This window comes from Apis mellifera, linkage group LG9 (genome assembly GCF_003254395.2).
Source record: "Apis mellifera strain DH4 linkage group LG9, Amel_HAv3.1, whole genome shotgun sequence".
Lineage (NCBI taxonomy): Eukaryota > Metazoa > Arthropoda > Insecta > Hymenoptera > Apidae > Apis > Apis mellifera.
This window is the reverse complement of record NC_037646.1, coordinates 7,587,420-7,608,383: the sequence shown is the minus strand read 5'-3', so window position 1 is coordinate 7,608,383 and position 20,964 is coordinate 7,587,420. Positions and strand designations below refer to the sequence as shown.

At 39.2% G+C, this 20,964-nt stretch overlaps 1 protein-coding gene across 3 annotated transcripts in view; it reads left to right on the top strand.

Moving 5' to 3' along the window:
• Positions 1-20,334, top strand: part of LOC552340 (glypican-4) — a 98,636-nt gene extending 78,302 nt beyond the window's left edge. For all 3 annotated transcript variants that reach the window (XM_016914154.2, XM_026442747.1, XM_026442748.1), the window contains 7 exons: positions 10,344-10,514; positions 13,434-13,576; positions 16,678-16,926; positions 17,025-17,193; positions 17,511-17,916; positions 18,107-18,276; positions 18,716-20,334. In XM_016914154.2, coding sequence (XP_016769643.2) covers positions 10,344-10,514; positions 13,434-13,576; positions 16,678-16,926; positions 17,025-17,193; positions 17,511-17,916; positions 18,107-18,276; positions 18,716-19,116 — 1,709 coding nt within the window. In that variant the 3' untranslated portion in view covers positions 19,117-20,334. The remainder of the gene's footprint in view (positions 1-10,343; positions 10,515-13,433; positions 13,577-16,677; positions 16,927-17,024; positions 17,194-17,510; positions 17,917-18,106; positions 18,277-18,715) is intronic.
• Positions 20,335-20,964: the final 630 nt, after the last annotated feature.

Below are 20,964 nucleotides of genomic sequence, written 5' to 3'. Positions count from 1 at the left end.
TCGAAACAGCCCTCCCTTTGACGCGTCGTTTCTTCTCTTTTTCTCTCCCCCTTTTCCTTTTATTTATCCTCTCTCTCTCTCTCTCTTTATACCGAGCAGTAATGCGAGTTTTTGTTTTAGGTTGAAGAAGGAGGGGATGAAATTTCATCGAATTCGATTAATTCGATTGAGATTAAGGAAAAGGAAAGAAAAGTGACGAGTCTTCTTTTTGGAGTCTTCCTTCTTTCTTCTGGTGTCTTCCTTCTTTCTTCTGGTGTCTTCCTTCTTTCTTCTGGTGTCTTCCTTCTTTCTTCTGGTGTCTTCCTTCTTTCTTCTGGTGTCTTCCTTCTTTCTGGAGTCTTCCTTCTTTCTGGAGTCTTCCTTCTTTCTGGAGTCTTCCTTCTTTCTTCTGGTGTCTTCCTTCTTTCTTCTGGTGTCTTCCTTCTTTCTTCTGGAGTCTTCCTTCTTTCTTCTGGAAAGAAGGAAACGGGGATTCGAAGGTGTTATCCTTTCCCCTCGACTCCCTCGGTGTAAACGATTCTCAATCCTCAGCGGAGCGGAATGGGACACCCCGTATATATTCGTCCGTACATATTCACCGAGAAGGGGTGTTTGGTTGGTGTTTGCACGCAGGGGTTCAAGAAGGACGGGGGAGAGAGAGAGAGAGGGAGAAAGAGAGAAAGAGGGGAGGGAGGGGAGGGAGAGTGGCTGCGTGTCAGGATTTCCCCCTTTCTTCACGCTGGCACAATTATCATGATCGTTAATTTCGCGCGTTTCAGAAACACGTACGCGTTTACTTCTGGTGGAAACGAGAGGCGAGCAGCGCCTGTTACATTGTTACACACCGGTAGTCCCACTTTAGGCGGTGGTTCCGCCTTTGTCGCGTGGATACACCGTTGCCTTCTGTATGGGCTCGAACGATCGATAAAATCGTGGGTTACGTTGTTGTGTCCTCCCTGTGCATCCGGCTACGCGTCCACACGTTCGCTTTGTTAAACGGAACAACGGAATGCTAACCGGGGAACGACAAATAAACGTGTCTCTCCGATTTTTTCTTCTTTTTCTTTTTTTTCTTCTTTTTCTTTTTTCGCGCGCCCCAAGCTTCGTCCAAGCTTTGATTTGGAATTTAGAGAGAGACTTCGAATCTGACTCTTTTCGTGGGTGAGAGACAAGAAAGTTATCTAAAAATTTGCAATTTTCTTTCGAAATAAAAAAATAGATTCCAAAGAATATTCGATGAGAAAGTCTCGATAGAATTGTGAATAAGCGATCCCAGCAGTATTCGTTCAATCGATTGCACGAGGAGTAATCAGATCTCAAAAATCTAGAATCACTATTTTTCTCCTAAAAAAAAATTTCTAATCGATCATTTTTCAACTCTTCCATCGATCCAATTCGATGTAAGCGAATTAAAATCTCGACGAACGTTTTCACAGATATTTGTATGGAATGGGAGAGAAATAAGAAAGTTATCTTCGATAAAATTCTGAAAAATCCCAAATAACTTTAGCTTTAATCGATCGCACAACGAGAAATCGAATATTAGAAAAAAAATCATCGAATCTGTATTTTCTAATCTTTTCCAACTGCTCTTGGATCGATGCAACTTGGTCGACGTAAACAAAATTTCGACGAGCATTTTCACAGATATTTGTATCGAATGGAAGAAAAATAAGAAAGTTATCTTCGATAAAATTCTGAATAAACGATCCCAAATAACTTTATTTTTAATCGATGGCACAACGAGAAATCAAATCTTGGAAAAAAAGATCATCGAATTTGTATTTTCCAATCTTTTCCAATTGCTTTTGGATCGATCGACGTAAACGAATCGAAATCTCGACATTTTCACAGATTCGTATCGAATGGGAGAAAAATAAGAAAGTTATCTTCGATAAAATTCTGAAAAATCCCAAATAACTTTATCTTTAATCGATGGCGCAACGAGAAATCAAATCTTGGAAAAAAGATCATCTGTATTTTTTAATCTTTTCCAACTGGTCTTGGATCGATCCGACGTAAACGAATCGAAATCTCGACATTTTCACAGATATTCGTATCGAATGGGAGAAAAATAAGATAGTTATCTTCGATAAAATTCTGAAAAATCCCAAATAACTTTATCTTTAATCGATGGCGCAACGAGAAATCAAATCTTGGAAGAAAGATCATCTGTATTTTTTAATCTTTTCCAACTGGTCTTGGATCGATGCAACTTGGCCGACGCAAGCGAATCGAAATCTCGACGAGCGTTTTCAGCGCTCGTCCAACAATAGACGACGACTACGACGGCGGCGACGACGACGACGATACTCCTCGTCTGGACGTCGGTCCGACGTCCCGCCTGTCTGGCGGCCGCATCGACGCGGGATTGATCGCGAGAAAGAAGCTCGCCACGTTTCCCAGCGCTTGGACAGAGGCCGATTCGGCACGCTCGTAAATATTTAACGAAGATTCGCCGCGGGATGGGATGGTGCACGTGGTGTCTACGTGTACGTGACGCAATGGAAAACACGAGGGAGAATGGAGGAGGTTTTCGACGCTCCAACACCGTCTCTGTCTTCCTCTGATTCACGCCAACCCTACTTTTGCCATTTTTTTTCTTCTCCTTCCTCCTCCTCCTCCTCCTCCTTCTCCTCTTTTTTTCTACGTTTTCGTTTATTCTTTTCCCTTTCATCCGCCGTTATGTACTTCTTTTCTGTCTGGGAATATTTGGCGGTGGCGGTCGATGAATGGACGGAAACGGCTCTTTCTTCCTCCCTGCGATTTAACCTCGGCTACTCTCGTTTTTTCAATCTCTCTTTCTTCTTTTCTCTTCTCTCATCGCGTGAGGATACGAATCGAGATGAATCGCGATCGAGCGTGTTTCGATGATGGTGCAAAATATTTCATCGTACAAATCGTAATCGATGGAAAGAAACAGTCTTAAAAAGGTACATACAAAAGTTTCTGATAGTTTTATTTTTATTATTACGATTAATCTTTAATCGGGAAGAAACAATAGAATTCTAATGGAAACTAAAAAAACATCTTCGATAAAATTTACTTTTTTTTTGTTACAAAAGTTTGAAAGATCATTTCTCGTATCCTTTAATTTCGCGAAAGGGATTTCCTTCCCTTATACGTTGACCGCAATCGAGATAAGTGGAAAATTCGATCGATGTCTTCGAAATCTCGCTCGTCTCGGGCAAACCCCTCGAGATTTATCCGCGGAAGGAAAATTCCCTTTCTCCGATCGAAGGGAGAGAGAGGGAGAAGGGAGGAGCAAACCTCCTCGAAGGATTCACCTTTATGGAAATGGCAGGCCCGGCGTGTAAATATTTGGCAACCACCGTCCGAACTCCCATTAATTTCCAGCCTGTTTTCAATTTCGCCAAGACGGAACATAGGCCACGGATCGACTCCCTCGACAACTCTTCCTTTCCAACCAGCGCAAACACTTTCGCCTCGCGAGCACCTCCCCAGAGGGGAGAAGTTGCTTGTTCGAGGAATTACGAGGTTTCGTGTGTCATTTGTATTCGGCTGGAACGATCTCGTATCGCCAATAACTGTAATTTTCATCCCCCAAATGGGGAGGAGGATGGAAAACTTTGGATTCGAGTCGTTGGATCTTTGCAAGTTTTTGAGAGTTTTAGGAAAGTTTCGATTTTAAGGATTGCTAAGATAATTTTGAGGAATTGATATTGTAATTTTGTGGATTTATATAAAGTTATTTTGAATCAAGTCTTGGAAAGATTCATTCGAGGTTTAAAAGTTAAACTTTGTTTGATTATTATAATATATATTTGCGAGATTGATAAAATTCGTGCATTGGTCTTCTTTCTGCGTTTTTACTGATTGACTGATTGGTCATCGAGGTTCGTTTGTGTACCGATAGAGCGCACCACAATTTCGAATTTAAACGAAGGATGTCGAATCTTGAAAAGATTTAAGATTTTTAGTTTAGAAATGGAATGCCTAATTTTATTATTGACGAGATTGATCTATGAAATTAAGTAAAATATTCGAAATTAGCGAAATAAAAAAAAAAATCGTAAATCTTTTCTCCGCTCGATATCGACAATTGAAACTTGTAGAAATTTTCAAAAACTACAGAGAAAGACGCTTTATTATTCAATGATATACTGTCCGTAGAATGGATGTCTTATCGTTTACAGTTAAGGATAATTCCGTTCCGTTCGTGGCATCCAGGTACGCATTTGCACCGATAGAGTACACCACAGTTTTGAATTCGAATTCAGAAAATCTAAGAAAACATCATCCGTCACTTCAACTTAAAGATTAGAGAAATTTTGATTTTTTCTTTAACTAACAATTATATCATTTGTGTGCAAAACTTAATACAAAAATTATATGATATTTGAATTTCTACATTTCAATAACAAAATTTTCTTATTAAAATATCAACGTTGAATTTTGTAATAATATAATTAAAAAATCAATATAGTATAACAATGAGCTTAAAAATATCATCGTTACTTCAAAAAAGCTTTGTGTAAATAAAGGAAGAATTACACTGTTATTTTTCTCTTTCTATATATACTCTTTTTGTAAGCATTCACGAAATTCATAGTCTTGTACGTTGCTTTTGAATACAAAAGCTAGCTAAAACATCTTACTCTCCGGTTTTACTCGTTTTACTTCCCTCTTATCTCGTACATATTTTCTCTTTTACATCCATTTACACGTTTTTCACCATTCGAACTCTCTTCATTTCCCTCTTTTTTTTAAAAGGAGGGAAATAAGATGCTGCTGTTAAAAAATTTGCTTAAAAAAAGAAAAAAGGAACGAACGAATAATATTTGCTCGTTAATGGAAAAAAATGGCAGAAGAATCTCGTTCGAGACACCACCCCCTTCCGGGGTTGCTGCATTTTTCTACACTTTTTCCCTCCATGTTTGCGATAGCAACGGCGCGAATTCCACCCTTTACCTGGCTGGAGATTGGCCCCAGCGACCCTATTCGTGGAAATCCACTTACAATGGAAATTTCCCAATTTCCACATGTAACACCCTTTTAAATGGCAGTCAAAAGACGTTCGTTCCACGCGCTCTGCTGTTTTCTCGCGAAAATAATCGAAAAAATTTCGGGAAATTTGGAAGGAAAATGAACGATTCCCTCTATCATTTCTATACACATTCTATATTTTCACAGATATATTTTTAACTTGGAGAGGAAAACGTACAAATTTCCGGAGGAAACGAAGAAACCTCGAGGTTTTCTTGAAATAAAATTTAATTGTACAACTTCGTGTCATCCGTTTCATAGAAATTAGAATTTTCGAATTTAATAAACGAATTTCCTCGTAAAATAACCAAGTTTCCCTCAATATCATGGATAGTCGGTTTCTAAATTGAGCGTGTAACGCAATAATATCAACCCCCTTTCTTTCGTGTTATTCGGAAAAATTTTAGATCGGGAAGGAAATAAAAAGAAAAATAATGCGGGAGAAGGAAAAGTTTGGTCGGGCGTGAGGAATCGAGTGATGCATTTAGCAGAAGCGGGCTTGTTCATCCACCCATCCATCCCCTTTCCATTCCCAGCCGTCAAACGGAACGAAAGTAATTACTTCGAATGCGCGTGAATGAGCCGGCTCCATCGCGCCAACTTGCTATCATCGATTCGCCCTGAATAATAATGAATCGGTTACGAAAGAGTCGCCTCGAGTTTCGTTAAAGGGTGAAAGCTCGTTCGAGCGTCGAGGAGTGGAATAAAAAAAGGAAAACGAAAAATAAAAAAAAGGAAAGAGACGCTCCTGCTGCATTTTCTTTTTCTTCTTTTTCGTTCCATTCGAACAGCTTCCTCTTTCTCCGTTTCTCTCTTTTCTTTTCCGTTGAAGGATCCGATTTGAGGAATCGTTGCCTCCTCCTTTATAATCATTATTTTAATTATTCATTTTGTTTTAACTTCTAGATCGAGTAGAATCGGTAATTGGATGTACTTTCTTCTTGTTATTTTATTTTGGGCGTTCTTTTTTCAATTTTTATTTATTTAAAAGAGAAAAGAGATAGGAGAATTTCGTAAAATCAACCGCATCCATTCCTATTGTCACGAGCTGGTCTTATTCCCGAAGATCAAAGACAGTGCATCTCTCATCGATTCTCGTTTCCCCGTTGGAAAATTGGTACATCTGCGTACGCGTCTTCTGAGCAAGGGTGACTTCTAATCGAATAGCAACCCTTTTCCAACCCGTAACTTGCCGCACGTGAAGTAAAATCGAATATCCTCTCCCCTCGTCCCATCCATTCTCCAGCTTAATGATCTCTCGTAGACGAAGAAATATTTTCGTGAATATAATTTATTAACCGTAGGAATAATTCCTTTTCGCGTTATTTCTAATTGGTTTTTTCCCGAGAAAGGGAAGGAAACAAAGGTTACGAAAGTCGTAAAGGGGCGTATTCAGGTAGGCGAAAGTCGCATTATATTATCCCGCATTCTTCCGAGTCATTATTTTATTGCTCGGTTTCGCCATTATCCCTTTAGCCTGCGTGGCCGCATCATTTTCAGAGACAATAATCTTTGTCGTCACCTTTGTCAGCGACGCATGTCCGACATATAATAATATAATATAATAATAAAATATAATAATATATTTACCGATATATTTACCGGGCATTTCGAAGAATCGAAACCATTCGGCTCGTGTCACGAGAACGAGAATTTCCCGTTAATTCTCGGCCGAATATCGTTTCGACCGATTCATTACAAACGGGATTATCCGGTGGTCGCGATGGAAATGAAATTCGAGCGTGACCCTTCGATGCTCGTGTCCCTTTAATCCCATTACCTCTCATTTTTCGATTATCCATTGCCGATCCCTCTCGATGCTGGCCATCCCCGTGTCATCCTCGTGTCGAAAAACGCCTCTGTTTTCGTTTTAATAAAAACGTTCGAATAAGGCGATGAAAGCTGACCTTTCGTTTATAAAAAAAAAAAAAAAAGGGAGAGGATGAAAGTTGCGGTTTCCCACGGCTCGATTAACCTCGAATCAATCGGCCGTGTTAAGGTGTACGGACACGTGTATGATCGATTCGATCGGATAGGGGAGGGGGAGGAAGTTGATCTATGTTTAGAGAGAGAGATGAAGCGAGCGTTTGATGTAAATGTTGTTTCGTTTGGTTCTGAATTTTCGAGGTTTTATATTTTAATTTATATAAGATTGTCGAGGGAAGAGTGTCGATTATTTATTTAAAATGTGTATCTATATCCTATCGACGGGATCAATTTCAATCCGATAAACGATTCGGCTTGAACAAGATTGGAATTGCAAGTTAAATTCAAGTCTAATGTATCTAATTTAAAATCCATGTTTTATCTCTTCTTCGAATATTATCTCAACAGATCGAGAATTTAAATCTCTCATTACTTAATGAAGAAGCCTCGACGCTTTAATCATATCAACTTTCGTATTCTCTTCTGTATAATGTAAAATGGATAAGTGTATAATTTTTCGAAAAGAATAAATAAACAAATAAAAATATCTATCTACTACGTGATATTTTAAAATTTTCCAAGGGAAAGGGAAATATTTAAACATTTATTTAATAAATAAAGCTCGACGCTTTAATCATATCAACTTTCGTGTTCTCTTCTGTATAATGTAAAATGGATAAGTGTATAATTTTTAAGAATAAATAAACAAATAAAAATACCTATCTACTTCTACGTGATACTTTAAAATTTTCCAAAGAAAAGGGAATCTTTCCAATATTTCCATTCCATTATCGTAAACGATTCTCGAACTTCGAGTTACCTCGCGCGAATTGTAACGCGTGTATAATGTAATTCAATCCCCCTTTGCCCTCAAAAAGAAAAAAAAAACATCGAAAAAGCAAATAATCCTTTCCACGCTTGCAAAACTTTAAACGAGAATTAATTTTCCTCCGGCTTAACCCGAATCTCCCCGGAAGCAACCCTCCCCTCCTATCATTCGCAGTCAGCGGAATCCACCCTGCCTCCATCGACTCGTGTTGTTTCATAATTCCTCCTCCCCCCGTTTCCAGGAGGAAAAAGCAGCCGGCATCGCGGAAATTCGCGACACGGAAGCGCGTCGCGTCTTGGCGACCCCTAACAAACGGGTTGCCGCTCCCCCTCTTTAAGTATATGTGTGTGTGTGTGCGGAGCCTTTGCGCGGTGCAAAAGCAGCAGGACGAGTGAGTCGTCTCGGTGTCTGGGCCGAGGAGGGGCTTTTAATGGTAGTTCGTCAAATGCCTCTTCGAGATACCTCGCTCCTCCCCCGCTTCTATTTCATATTCCTTTTTCTCCTTTCTTTTTTATCATTACTCGTCTCCGTCAGGCTTTTTTATTTTTTTATACGAGGGGGATATAAATTCCTTTCGATCCAAATACGCTTTTACGACGCTTATTATCGTCTCCCTGCTCGCGCGTAATGGCCGATCGTTGCCAAGGGAATGGGAATTACGAGCAAGTATAAATGCCAAATAGTTTTGGATAGTTTTCTGGATAGAATGTTGGAAGAATTATACGATGATTTCTTGAAAAGTTAAATCGCTAAAGATAAGAAGATGAGGGAAATTGAGAAAGAAGGAGGAGAGAATGGATCTCCTCTTCGATATTTAACACTACGGCTAGTTTTCGCCACTATTAACTCAATATCTTATATTTTCCACATATATATTTATATTTCTTTTCTTTTTTCTTTTTTAATCTAATCTAATCGCTTCGCTTATCGAAAAATTTCGAAAACGAGAAAACAAGTTGTCGAGTTCGAGAATCTATTAATATAGTGATCGAGAAAAATTCAATATAATAAAATTATCTTACGTTTCCAATTTTATCGTTCAAAATAATAATAACAATAATAATAATAATCCCAAATAACTGTAAACGTAAAAAGCAAATTTTAACAATTTATTCCATTCAATTATAATAACTTTGCTCAAAATAACATAAATTTTTAACTTTTTCAACTCTCTCGAATCTCCATCAACCGAATAGAATCAGAACTGAATAGATAGAAGGTTGCTCTGCTGCGAGCGTTTAATATTGTTCGCTGCGCGTAATCGATTATTCTCCTCGTTAATGTCGCGATCCCGAAAATGGGTTGGCGCGCGGCCGGAAATGAATCTCAGGATTACTTTTACGGCCGCGTGTCAAACTTTGGCGGAGAGGGGGAAACGAAGGGGGGGGGAGAGAAAGTTGGAAATTAGCTTACCGAAGGGTGGAAATATTGGCAGATATGATAGCCGGCGATAAGGGAAGAGATCGTTTGTTCGAGAATGATCCTGGACAGGTCGAAACGTGGCTTATTGTCGCCACGAAAAGGGTAAAGAAGCGGCCGATTACGATTCATCCGGATTTGTTGTCAGGTCTCTTCGTGTGTACATACACCTTTCACGACACCTCGATTGTTCCTATTGTTCCCGTTTCCCTGGAAGATAATTTTCCTCCTCCCGATTTTCCTTTCTGAAAATTTATATTTATGGGGACACACCATTATTGCTGTAAACAATTATACAGGGATTATGTCGAGAAATGCAAAATGTTTATTGGTTGATCGTTAATGACTTGTCAAAAATGAGAGGATTATGGAGAGATATCTTGATGAATCTTGCTTTCAATAATGTTGAAGGAAAGGTGTATTTTTATGGGGAAAGAAAAATATAAATGAATTATTGGAAATTCAAAGAGATGAAATATTTTCTGTATGTTCGTTTCTGTACGTTATAGGGAGATGGATTTTATAGTATATTTTATCCAGTATTAGTTGGTAATAATAACAAATGATATTTATATCGCGTAGAAATTATATAATTTTATCGCTTTGATCAATGTTTAAATATTTCCATTATATCCGTCCGTAATTAGCATAATCGACAGTGACTCCATGGCGGAAAGAGGATAATCAGACTTATTAATTAAATTTATGCGTCGAAAATTATAAATGATTGTCTCGAATTGGGCATTCGCGTATTCCAATCATTTCCAAAGCAGACAGACGTTAATCCGAGTTATTAATTATACCAATTCACTTCCTGTACATTTATAATTTTCGAAATCGAAAGACTTTGAAATTGCCTTTCTATCCATTTCAAATTCTTTCAAAATGAAAAAAAAACGTTCCAAACCAAATAAAAACAAAATTTATAAAAGTCAAAAGAATTATTATATTCCTACGATCCTTCGAAATCTCTTCAAGATTAACCTTTGAAAAAACTCGAATAAGAAATAATTAAGATTCCTCTCTAAAAGAATTGAATAATCCTAAAAACAAAAAAAAATTCAATTACGAAGAATCAATTTGTTCTCTGACCATCCTTGAACGAACTTGAAATTGGAACTCGAAGGAGAGGAAAAAGGAGCAAAGGGTGGTTTTTAATCTCGTTTTCCGTTCGTTTTTCCAGCAAAAGAGCTGAAAGTATGCGGGAGCGTGAGAAGCGGCGGCGAGGTGTGCTGTTCCGCGGACATGGAGGTGAGACTGCAGGCGAGGGCACGTGACAAACATGAGAAAGCCACCAAAGAAACTCTTCAACGGTTGCACCAAGTCCTGTCCACGAGAGGGTCCAGGTTCCACAGTGAGTACCTTCCTTCAACGTTTTTAATCGTCCCTCTCTCTTTTTATATATATATATATATATCTCGTTTCTTTCCGTGTTTATACGAGAAGGGGTTGAAGTCCACTCGAGAACGTTCACACACAGCGACGAAACTGCGTGGAAGGTTGCCTCTCCGAGAGGCGGTGCCACTTCGTTTGATCAGTCGGTGTATATATGTATATAATCTTTCTCCAGACGACGTTTTTCTTTGCGAGGATTTTTTCACCTCTTACTATTTCCTCACTTTGGGATCTTTGTGATTTCGTAAGAGTTTAAAAAGAGAAGTGGAATATATATATTTTTTTCCTTTCTTTGATCTCGAAAGAAAATTTGCAAAAGATTTGATCGCGGAATAAGATTTCGGATGGACGAATACGAAGAAATATATATATTCTGGAATTTTCTCGAATTCGATTCGAGGTCATGATTCAACAGAAAGGAAAGATCACCCGTCGTAAAATATTATTACCGGTTAATTTCCACTTACACGTTTTCCAAATGTGAAATGTAAATCCTGATTCGAATGTCGCGAACGAAAATTTTCCAAGCCATCTTTTCTGCTCCCCTGTTTTACGACCGTGTCGTAAATTTTCCTCCATTCTATACGGGAAATTTATTATCGCGTACGAATCCGTTATACGTTGTACAGTTATGTATACAATTATGAAAACGTTCAGATGGTAACATCTCTATCGAAATTCGATTGGAAGGAAACGGCGATCGATCGTGATGGAAAATTGGACGAGGCGCGAGATTTCTCATTAACGAAATTACGCGAAATTCGCGCCACCATAACCACCAACCTTTCCTCCCAAACCATCCTCCTCGAGGTTCAATCTTTCCCATGCGACCTTTCCATACCGCCACGGCTTCCCCGACGGTCGTTGTGCTTCCCTTTGAGCCGCCACCACCCCCGCATCTAGCTACGTATCCACTTTGCCTGCCACTCGCCACGATAGAAGTGCGTCGAGGGATGAGGGAAGGGGGGAGAAAGAGCGTGCAGGAACATTGATACACAGGGGAGGAAGATAGACCAAGAGGCGAGAAAGTGAACAGATATATAACGTCTTGGAAATTTTCCCCTTTCTCACTTAATTTCTTAGTCCGTTTTGGAAGAAGAAGCTTGAAACTATTGTTGGAACTATTATTGTTTCTTTTACGAATTTGTAATATTTTTCTCCATCCATCTGTTTTGCATTATGGATGATTGAGAACAAAGTAACGTGATGGAAGTAAATCAGTATTATTTATGAATATTTTATTTTTAAAAAATCTGATAAATGTTAATATTGTCGAGAAATTAATATCGTATACAAAATCCACTTTCTCTCGAAATTTGTTCATTCCATTGACGATTCTTCGATCGAACTTTGAAAAAAAAAAAGTTTCTGTAAATATGGAGGATGGAATTAGTCGCGGAGCGTATGGTATCGCGAATTAAAAGGCTGGCGAAGTTCGTAGCCGGCGCTAAGTGCTTCCTTCCCTTTTCACGCGACGCGGAGCCCGAAGCTTTTTGCGAAGGCGTCGTCGCCGACGTCAACGATTCGTTACACAGAGGCTCACCTGTGTTCTCTCTCTCTCTCTCTCCCAGCGTCGTTAAAAGGAATTTTAATCACATTCTTCGCGACTGAAGTGACGATAAGAACGGGTTCAGGCCCCCTCTGTGTCAGGGGGTTGGCGAGGTTACGCGCGTTAGAGGGTGGCGCAGGCTTCTCTTTGTCGGACGGTGTTCCAGGAACGGTCGACGCCATTGTTCCCCGCCACGACCACGATTTTTCTCCTCTTTCTCTCCCCGCAATTATTTTCCGTCCGATTTCTTCCAACCGATAACCGTTTCGATTCGATGACTTGTTTAATAAATTATGCATATTATTTACATTGTTACTTCGATAAATAATAATTGTTCGTTGTTGTTAATTATTGTTAACGAATATAAGATAAGTAGATATTATTATTATTATTACTTTCTTTCGATTAATTTTATAAGTAAGAATTTTTTTTCCGATTTCTTCCAACCGATAACCGTTTCGATTCGATGACTTGTTTAATAAGTTATGCATATTATTTACATTGTTACTTCGATAAATAATAATTGTTCGTTGTTGTTAATTATTGTTAACGAATATAAGATAAGTAGATATTATTATTATTATTACTTTCTTTCGATTAATTTTATAAGTAAGAATTTTTTTTCCGATTTCTTCCAACCGATAACCGTTTCGATTCGATGACTTGTTTAATAAATTATGCATATTATTTACATTGTTATTTCGATAAATAATAATTGTTCGTTGTTGTTAATTATTGTTAACGAATATAAGATAAGTAGATATTATTATTATTATTACTTTCTTTCGATTAATTTTATAAGTAAAAATTTTTTTTATCAAAAGTTTCATCAGTGTCTTTATCTTCTTCTAATAAGATAGAGATTAAAGATACGAAAGTTAAACCTTCTCTTCATGTTATTCTTTAGGGTTGGGTCGATTAACGCTTGCGAATTAGACGGAAGGCTGTAAATTCAAACAAGGGGCGAATGTTGTCAACGCGTGATCAATCCGCCAAGTTATAAATCGGGGCTATGATTGATTTGCAAATCTCGAGTAACGGAGGGGGGGCCACCCACCCCCTATCTGTCTCGAACAGGTGGATCGATTCGTTTCCTCCGCAATTACGAATTATTCCCAGTCACAGGAGAAGCAGAAGTGCAATTAAGGAAATTACGTTTTACCTCTTTTTCCTTCTCCTCGGATCGATTAACAACTCGTATAAATTATTTATCGCGCTGTGTACACCTCTTTCTTCCTCAAATTATTCCTCCGGGATTTGAAACGGGATCATCGTTATCGAGGGAAGAAAGTTTTGTTTGAAATATTCTTCTCTCCTTTCTTTTCACAGGCTTCTTCAAGGATCTGTTCGCCAATAGCAAGAGGGTCTTTCACGAGATGTTTAAGAAGACTTACGGTACCCTCTACGAGCAGAACGCGTACGTGTTCACGGACTTGTTCAAGGAATTGGAGAATTATTACGCGAAGGGAACGGTAAGTCACGAGTTGATGTCGAAAAATTTGGAATTGAGTTCTCTCTCTCGAACGAATGCATTTACATTTTTAATCGATTCACGGACAAAATTGTTTCTTTATCGTTGTTAACTTTTATCGAGAGAAATAAAACGTTCCACGTACTCGAACGAATGCATTTTTAATCGACTCACAGAGAAAATCGCTTCTTCCCATTTTCGTTTAACTTTTATCGAAGCTATGGCTGATAGAGACGAACGGAAAAATTGAAAAATAAAATATTCGAAACGAACGCATTTACATTTTTAATCGACAAAATCGTTTCTTCCCATTTTCGTTTATCGTTGTTAACTTTTATCGAGAGATAAACGGAAAAATTGAAAGATAAAACATTCCACGTCTTCCATTTACCCGAACGAATGCATTTACATTTTTAATCGCAAAGACAAAATCCTCCCCATTTTACTATCGCAAAAGACAGATGGAAAAATTAAAAAATAAAATTTCATCTTTAACCAACTCCTGAGAGAAAATTCTCAGCTTCCCTTTCCCCCTCCATCCTCCTCCTCCTAACTCGAGGGAGAACGACTATCCAATTTCGCTCGCGATAGGACAAATCAAATTCCAGGATAAAATCGATAGGGGAGGTCTCGATTTTCAAACGCGGAAGAATTTGTTCGTCGTGGCTTTCATCCCATCCGTGGACAACCTCGTCGAGAAGGAAGAGTAAAAGAGAGAGAGAGAAGGAGGAGGCTCGTCGTCGAGGGGCAAAAGTTTGGGTTGGAAACCTCGACCCTCGTCCACCGGACGTTTAACCGCGAGCAACGAGACTTCGTGACAGGGTGGTGGAAAAGCGGTTCTCGAGTTTAATCAATGCTTGTGACGGGCTCGCGACCGTTTACCCGATAAAAGGCAGCAAAATTTCCCCGCTCTCTTTTCTTACACATTCGCATCCTCAAGCGTCCCCCCTCTCCCCCGAGGGAGCTCGGCAATTACAAGACGGTTTTCCCTTTATCCGTGTCCGGGGGTTGTCCTTTGTATCGGGATTAATGTTCAAAGGGAACGGTTTCCAAGGAGAATGGAAGCGTATTCTGTTTTCTGGGTGGAGAGGTTATTAAGGGGATGGGATGATTTTTATCAATTCCCGTATATCGAAGGGTATGATCGTAAGCCCGATAGAGGGAGAATTAAATTATACTTGTAATTTCGGCCTGTTTTGTCTTAAATTTATCGTGCATCTTACGAATAGAAAGGAAACTTTCTTTCCTTTCTTCTTCTTTTTCTTCTATGCCACGTTTTTCTCGACAGTTAACGAGACATTACCATTCCTCACCGTTGGAATTTCTCTTCCCTTCGATTCTCTTTCTGTTTGATTCTTTGGTACCACTCTTCCCTCGATCGAAAGGATACGAATCTAAGAACAATTGGCGAATCATCGCCATTGCTACAATTATTCTTTTCAACCTCTTTTCGTAAATTTGGAATTTTTGGAATTTTTCTTGTCCAAGGATTAATCTTTGAACGTATATGGCACGCGAGGACGATTTCGAGTCGCATCGATCACTCGAAAGTGAGGACGAAAGAAGGGAGATAGGGAAGAAGGAAGGAAGGAAGGAAGGAAGGAAGGAATGGCGCGAAAAAAAGAGGGAGGCGAAAACGAGACGGCGATGTTTCGAGGGTGGCGATTGTCATTCAAATCGGTTGGAAATTATTCAGCGAGCGCCACTTGGACCCGGTTCGGTCCTCGAAAATGGCCCCGCATGAATATATTATCGGTCGCAATCGCACGCGTCGCTGCAGGATAACGAATTTATACGCGGCCGTGATATATCGCGTCGAGGGATTCAAATTTATCGAGGCTCCTTTCCACTCTCTATCTTTCCGATCGACGTTTTCGAAACAACGACTTTTAAGGCTTAAGGAAAAGTCCCTTTCCATAAACTCTCCGCCGCTTGAATATAGGAAATTGAATAGGAAAAAGAAAAATATCAATCGAGGATTTTTCGAAAAATTTTATTCTCCTTTCTTCGATATCGTTACAATTTTTATATTTTTTTTTCTTTCTTTCTTCATCTTTCGATCATCGAAATTCCCCTCCCAGTTTGTTTCCAAAACCGTGTATCGTCTATTTTTATAAAACAGAATAGAAAACAGAAGCAAAGCTTTTCTCTCAATATTTTCTATATTTTTTTCCTTCTTCTTTCATCGATCGAAAAATAAATATAATAATTAAGAAGATGAACGATCGAAATTCTCCTCCTACTTTGTTTTCAAAACCATGTATCGTTGTTCGCCTATTTTTATAAGTCAGAAAATAAAAGCAAAGTTTTTCTCTCAACTAATGATTCCTAACTTTTAATTCGAGCTCGATAACTTCTATATTTTCTTCCTTCTTCTTTCATCGATCGAGTATCGGAAAATAAATATAGTAATTAAGAAGATGATCGAAATTCCCCTCCCAGTTTCTTTCCAAAACCATGTATCGTTGTTTCACCTATTTTTATAAAACAGAAAATAAAAACAAAGTTTTTCTCTCAACTGATGATTCCTAACCTTCTTATTTCATCGATCGAGTATCGGAAAATAGATATAATAATTAAGAAGATGAACGATCGAAATTCCCAGTTCCAAAACCGTGTATCGTTATTGCGCGTATTTTTATAAGTCAGAAAATAAAAGCAAAGTTTTTCTCTCAACTAATGATTCCTAACTTTTAATTCGAGCTCGATAACTTCTATATTTTTTTCCTTCTTCTTTCATCGGAAAATAGAAATAGTAATTAATTATAATAAATTCCCCTCCCATTTTGTTTCCAAAACCATGTATCGTTGTTCCGCCTATTTTTATAAGGCAGAAAAGAAAGAAGCAAAATCTCAACTGATGATTCCTAACTTTTAATTCGAACTCGATAACTTCTATATTTTTTTCCTTCTTCTTTTATCGATCGAGTATCGAAAAATAGATATAGTAATTAAAAAGATGAACGATCGAAATTCCTAGTTCCAAAACCGTGTATCGTTGTTGCGCTTATTTTTATAATTTATAATGCAATTAATATTTTTATAAATCAGAAAACAAAAGCAAAGTTTTTCTCTCAATCTGATGATTCGTTGAACCTTCAGGTCGATCTGGACGACACGATGGACAATTTCTTCAACACCCTGTATCAAAAGATGTTCACCGTGTTGAACAGTCAGTACAATTTCGACAATAAATACATGGAATGCGTGGGTGAGCACATGAAAGAGATCAGGCCGTTCGGCGACGCCCCGCAGAAACTCGGGGTACAGATCAAGAGATCGTTCGTTGCGACGAGGGCTTTCAGCCAGGCCCTGACCGTGGCCGCCGACGTCTTGAAGAACATGCAATCGGTATATAAATAAACAAAACATATATATACACATAATAAATAATAAATAAAAATCAAAATCCATTTGGAAAAAAACTTTTCGATCGATCGATTCCCCAGTTGAAGCCATCGGCGGAGTGCGCAGCTGCTCTCACGAGGATGACCGTCTGCCCTTCGTGCAGCGGGATAGCCGGCAACGTGTTGGCGTGCGGCGACATGTGCGCCAACGTGATGAAGGGTTGCCTTGCCCAGCATGCGGCTCTGGACACTGAATGGAATCACTTCGTCGGTGAGTAATTTCCACGTGCATTGTTCCATCCTGGTAATTATAGAAGGGAAGACGGGGAGAGGGGAGGGAGGAGAGGGAATATAATCCATCCACGACCGGCCACGAATCACGCATACGGGAGTTTATACTTTGTTCGTTAGAAAAGCCAAGAAAGAATTCCTTGCGAATCGAAATTTAATTTAGAATTTTAGAATTTTGAAAGAGAAAGATCGATCGATAATTTAATTATCAATGCGAAGGAAGCAACGATGGAATTTTTCTGAATTATTTTATATTATTTTTCTTCTTTTTTTCTTTTTCGATTTTTCGAATTCCAGAGGCCGTGGACAAAGTGGCGGACCGATTGTTGGGCCCTTTCAACATCGAGATGCTGGTACGGCCGCTCAACTTGAAAATCTCGGAGGCGATCATGAACTTTCAGGAGAACAGCAACGACGTCTCCCAAAGGGTGTTCACCGGCTGCGGCCGGCCCGTGTTGGGGAGGCGTAGGCGTCGGGACAATCGGGAATTGGAACTCGAGTCGTTGAATTTCGACCAGGACACGTTGACGGACGATCGCGTCTCGGCCGCGGCTATCCTCGACAAATTGGTGAAGGAGACGCGGCAGAGAGTCAGGGATTCGAGGCAATTTTGGGTTTACCTACCTTACAAGATTTGCAACGACGGCCTCGTCGTGCCTCCTAGCAACACCAAGGAATGCTGGAACGGCACGCACGTCGACAAGTGAGAGTTTTTCCTTTCTGATAATTATTTCTCTTCTTTTTCTCTTTTTTCTCTCATTCTTTCTTTCTTTCTTTCTTTCTTTCAATCCTCGGCCGTAAAAGGATAATCGTAAATTTGACCCGTAAAATTATATTTGTCGATTAATAAATAATACGTTTTTTTCGTGTCGCGTTTGAATTTTGCGTTCCAGATATATTTATCCGGTTTCGTCCAATGGCGAGGATCAGAAATTGAATCCAGAAGTGCTTAGCACGGGATCAAGGCCGACAATTGTCAGGGACCAGGTGTTCGCGTTGACCACCATCACGAATAGACTGAAATCCGCTTACAACGGGCAGGACGTTGATTGGATAGATACAGGTATGTTTTACTATTATTATTTAATTTATTAAATTGAAATCAATATCGGTATAGAAAGATTTGGATTGGAATTTAATTAATCGAAGTCGAATTTCGCGAATTAATATACAATTATAAATATACGAAAATATTAATAGATTGGCAGATTCGATACTTATCGATGTTATAAATCAAATTATCCGTCTCTTGCTCGGATGGATTAAAATTTACCTTCTTCTCGTAGAATTTTGAAATTAAATCTACGAACGAAAATAACTATTCGCGAGATAAATCATTATCGCGGAACAAGGAGAAGAGTTATCGAATCCGCTTGTAATAACTCGCTTATCTTATCACTTGGAGTGTTTTCTTTTTTTCGATTATTGGCGATCGAATATTATCGGAAATTATCGAATTTCTTTACGATTCAAAAATTTCACAATTTCGTTCCAATTTTCAGAGGACACGGAGTGGAACGGTTCCGGAAGCGGATCCGGGGACAACACGGACCAGGATCCGATCACGGACGACGAGGACGGTTTCAAGGAGGGTTCCGGTTACGAGCCCAAGTATTCGCCCTCGGAGACCCCGAAACCACCTCCCGTTCATCCGGAAGCTGTACCCCCGAGGGTGGAAGTGGACCAGAAGACGGGCGTCACCTCCAACAACAACGAGGACGACAACAACAACGGCAACAACAACAGCAACAACAACAACAACAACAACAACAACAACAACGGCACGTCGAGCGTGGACAGCGGGGCGAGCAGACAGAAGATATCCCTGTCGCGCGCTCTGACGACGTACCTCGTGCCCATAGTGGTGATGTGGTTCGGTGGCTGCCTCACCGAGTGGCTGTGATCGTTCGGAAAGAACGTGCAAAGGGACGTAGGATGTAAATAGGATTATTGCTTTGAGAGAGAAAAAAGAGAAAAAAAAGAAAAAAAAAAAGAAGAACTGTACCAGCTCCCCTTCCCCTTCCTCGATTGGTCGGGAAGAAATGGCGGCCTCGGTCGAGAGAACGTCGCCTTTTCCAAATGCGATGCGTGTTTTTTTCTTTCTTTCTTTCTTTCTTTCTTTTTCCTTTATCCCTGCCCCCCTTTTTTACGAAAAATACGCATCCCCGTCGTTTCGAGCGAATCCACTGGATGGGGGAGGAAAGTGGACCAGTGGGATCGTATCAGATCATCTCGCTGTCGCTCCTTTTCCGGAGGAGGAGATTGGTTGGAAAAAAAAGGAAGAAAAAGACTTTTTCACGGATTGACGAGCGTGCCTTGCCATCCGACGAGTGGCATGATCGGCTCGAGGAGGTGTTTGTTGCATTTTCTTTTTTCTTTTCCTTTCTCTTCCCCCTCCCTTTTGGAGTTCCTACGCTTTCTCGCGCCACTGTCTCTGCGCCACAAGGAGAGAACTCGCGGAGAGAGAAAGATTAAGATTCTATATCGGGTTTTCGAAATCTTGCTTCTAATTTGTCCGCATCTTCGACGAAGATTCTATTTTTCCTAGATTTTTCTTTTCTCGGAGCGAGAGCGAGAAAGTGTTAAGTTTGTTCTCGTTCTCGAAAATGGAAAATTCGAGGGTGGCAGTGGCGTGGGGAATGAACCGGGGGGAGGGGAGGGGAGGGGAGGGGGGCTGAAAACGAATGGCCTTGAAAACGTTAAAGGAGAAACAAGAAAGAAAAAAGGACTGATTATCGAGCGTCGTGTTTCCCTTCCCAGCTGCTCTTTCCTGGAAACGGTACGAAAGATTTATAGCTACTACTAAGGGAGAAAGAATCGATTAGAATGGTTAGGTTTTTCGATGACAAACGAGACATTAAAACGTTTGTGTTTTTTTTTTTTTTTTTTTTTTTTTTTTTAAGTAGTAAGGAAAGAGGAAAGGAGAGGAAAAAAAAAAGATGGACCTGTTTTCATCCGAGGAGAATAATATCGATATTATTTTTTGACTCGAGAACCGTCTCTCTTGTTGATCAGTGTTGTTTTGAGGAGTTGAGTGAATGAGGATTTGAACGAAGGATTTTTGTGGTGAATGAAAGATAATGAGATATTGGGACGATGAGTGACGTGTGATAAAAACTCGTTGTAAAAAAGAAAAAAAGAAAAAAAAGAAAGAAAGAAATAATATTCTCGATACTACTCGCAATATTCGATATTCTTCGATTATATTAGATAAAGATCGACGAAAGGAAACATTTATTCGTATTTTTTATATCAATTTTCTTTCGTTCTTGCGATCTTAGACGATCCTTCTTTTCCAATTTTTTTTTTTTTTTTTTTTTCGTTCTTTTGCATTGCACTTGTCTAGGAATATTAATTTTATCATTCGCCATTCGCTAAGCAAAATCGTCCTAGAAAGATTCGCAACGTCGACGGGACAAAGTGTCAAAGTGTGTGGAAACGAGCTATCGAGAACGGAATGGGCCTCCTGTGATAAAGAACGAAGAGAAAAAAAAAAAGAAAGAAAGAATAGGAGAAATGTAATGAAAAATGTAAGAAAAGAAAACGATGGCCGCCATCACACTCTGGCTACGTCGAGGTTGAAAAAAGAGAGGAGACATTCTTATACAAATCTAGTGAAAATATTCAAATAAATATTAACGAATAATTATTTGTAATTATATTATTATTATTATTATATATATATATATATTATTATAATTATCGCAAAGTGAAATTAATATAAAAAGAAAAAAAAATTATAACGTTGCGT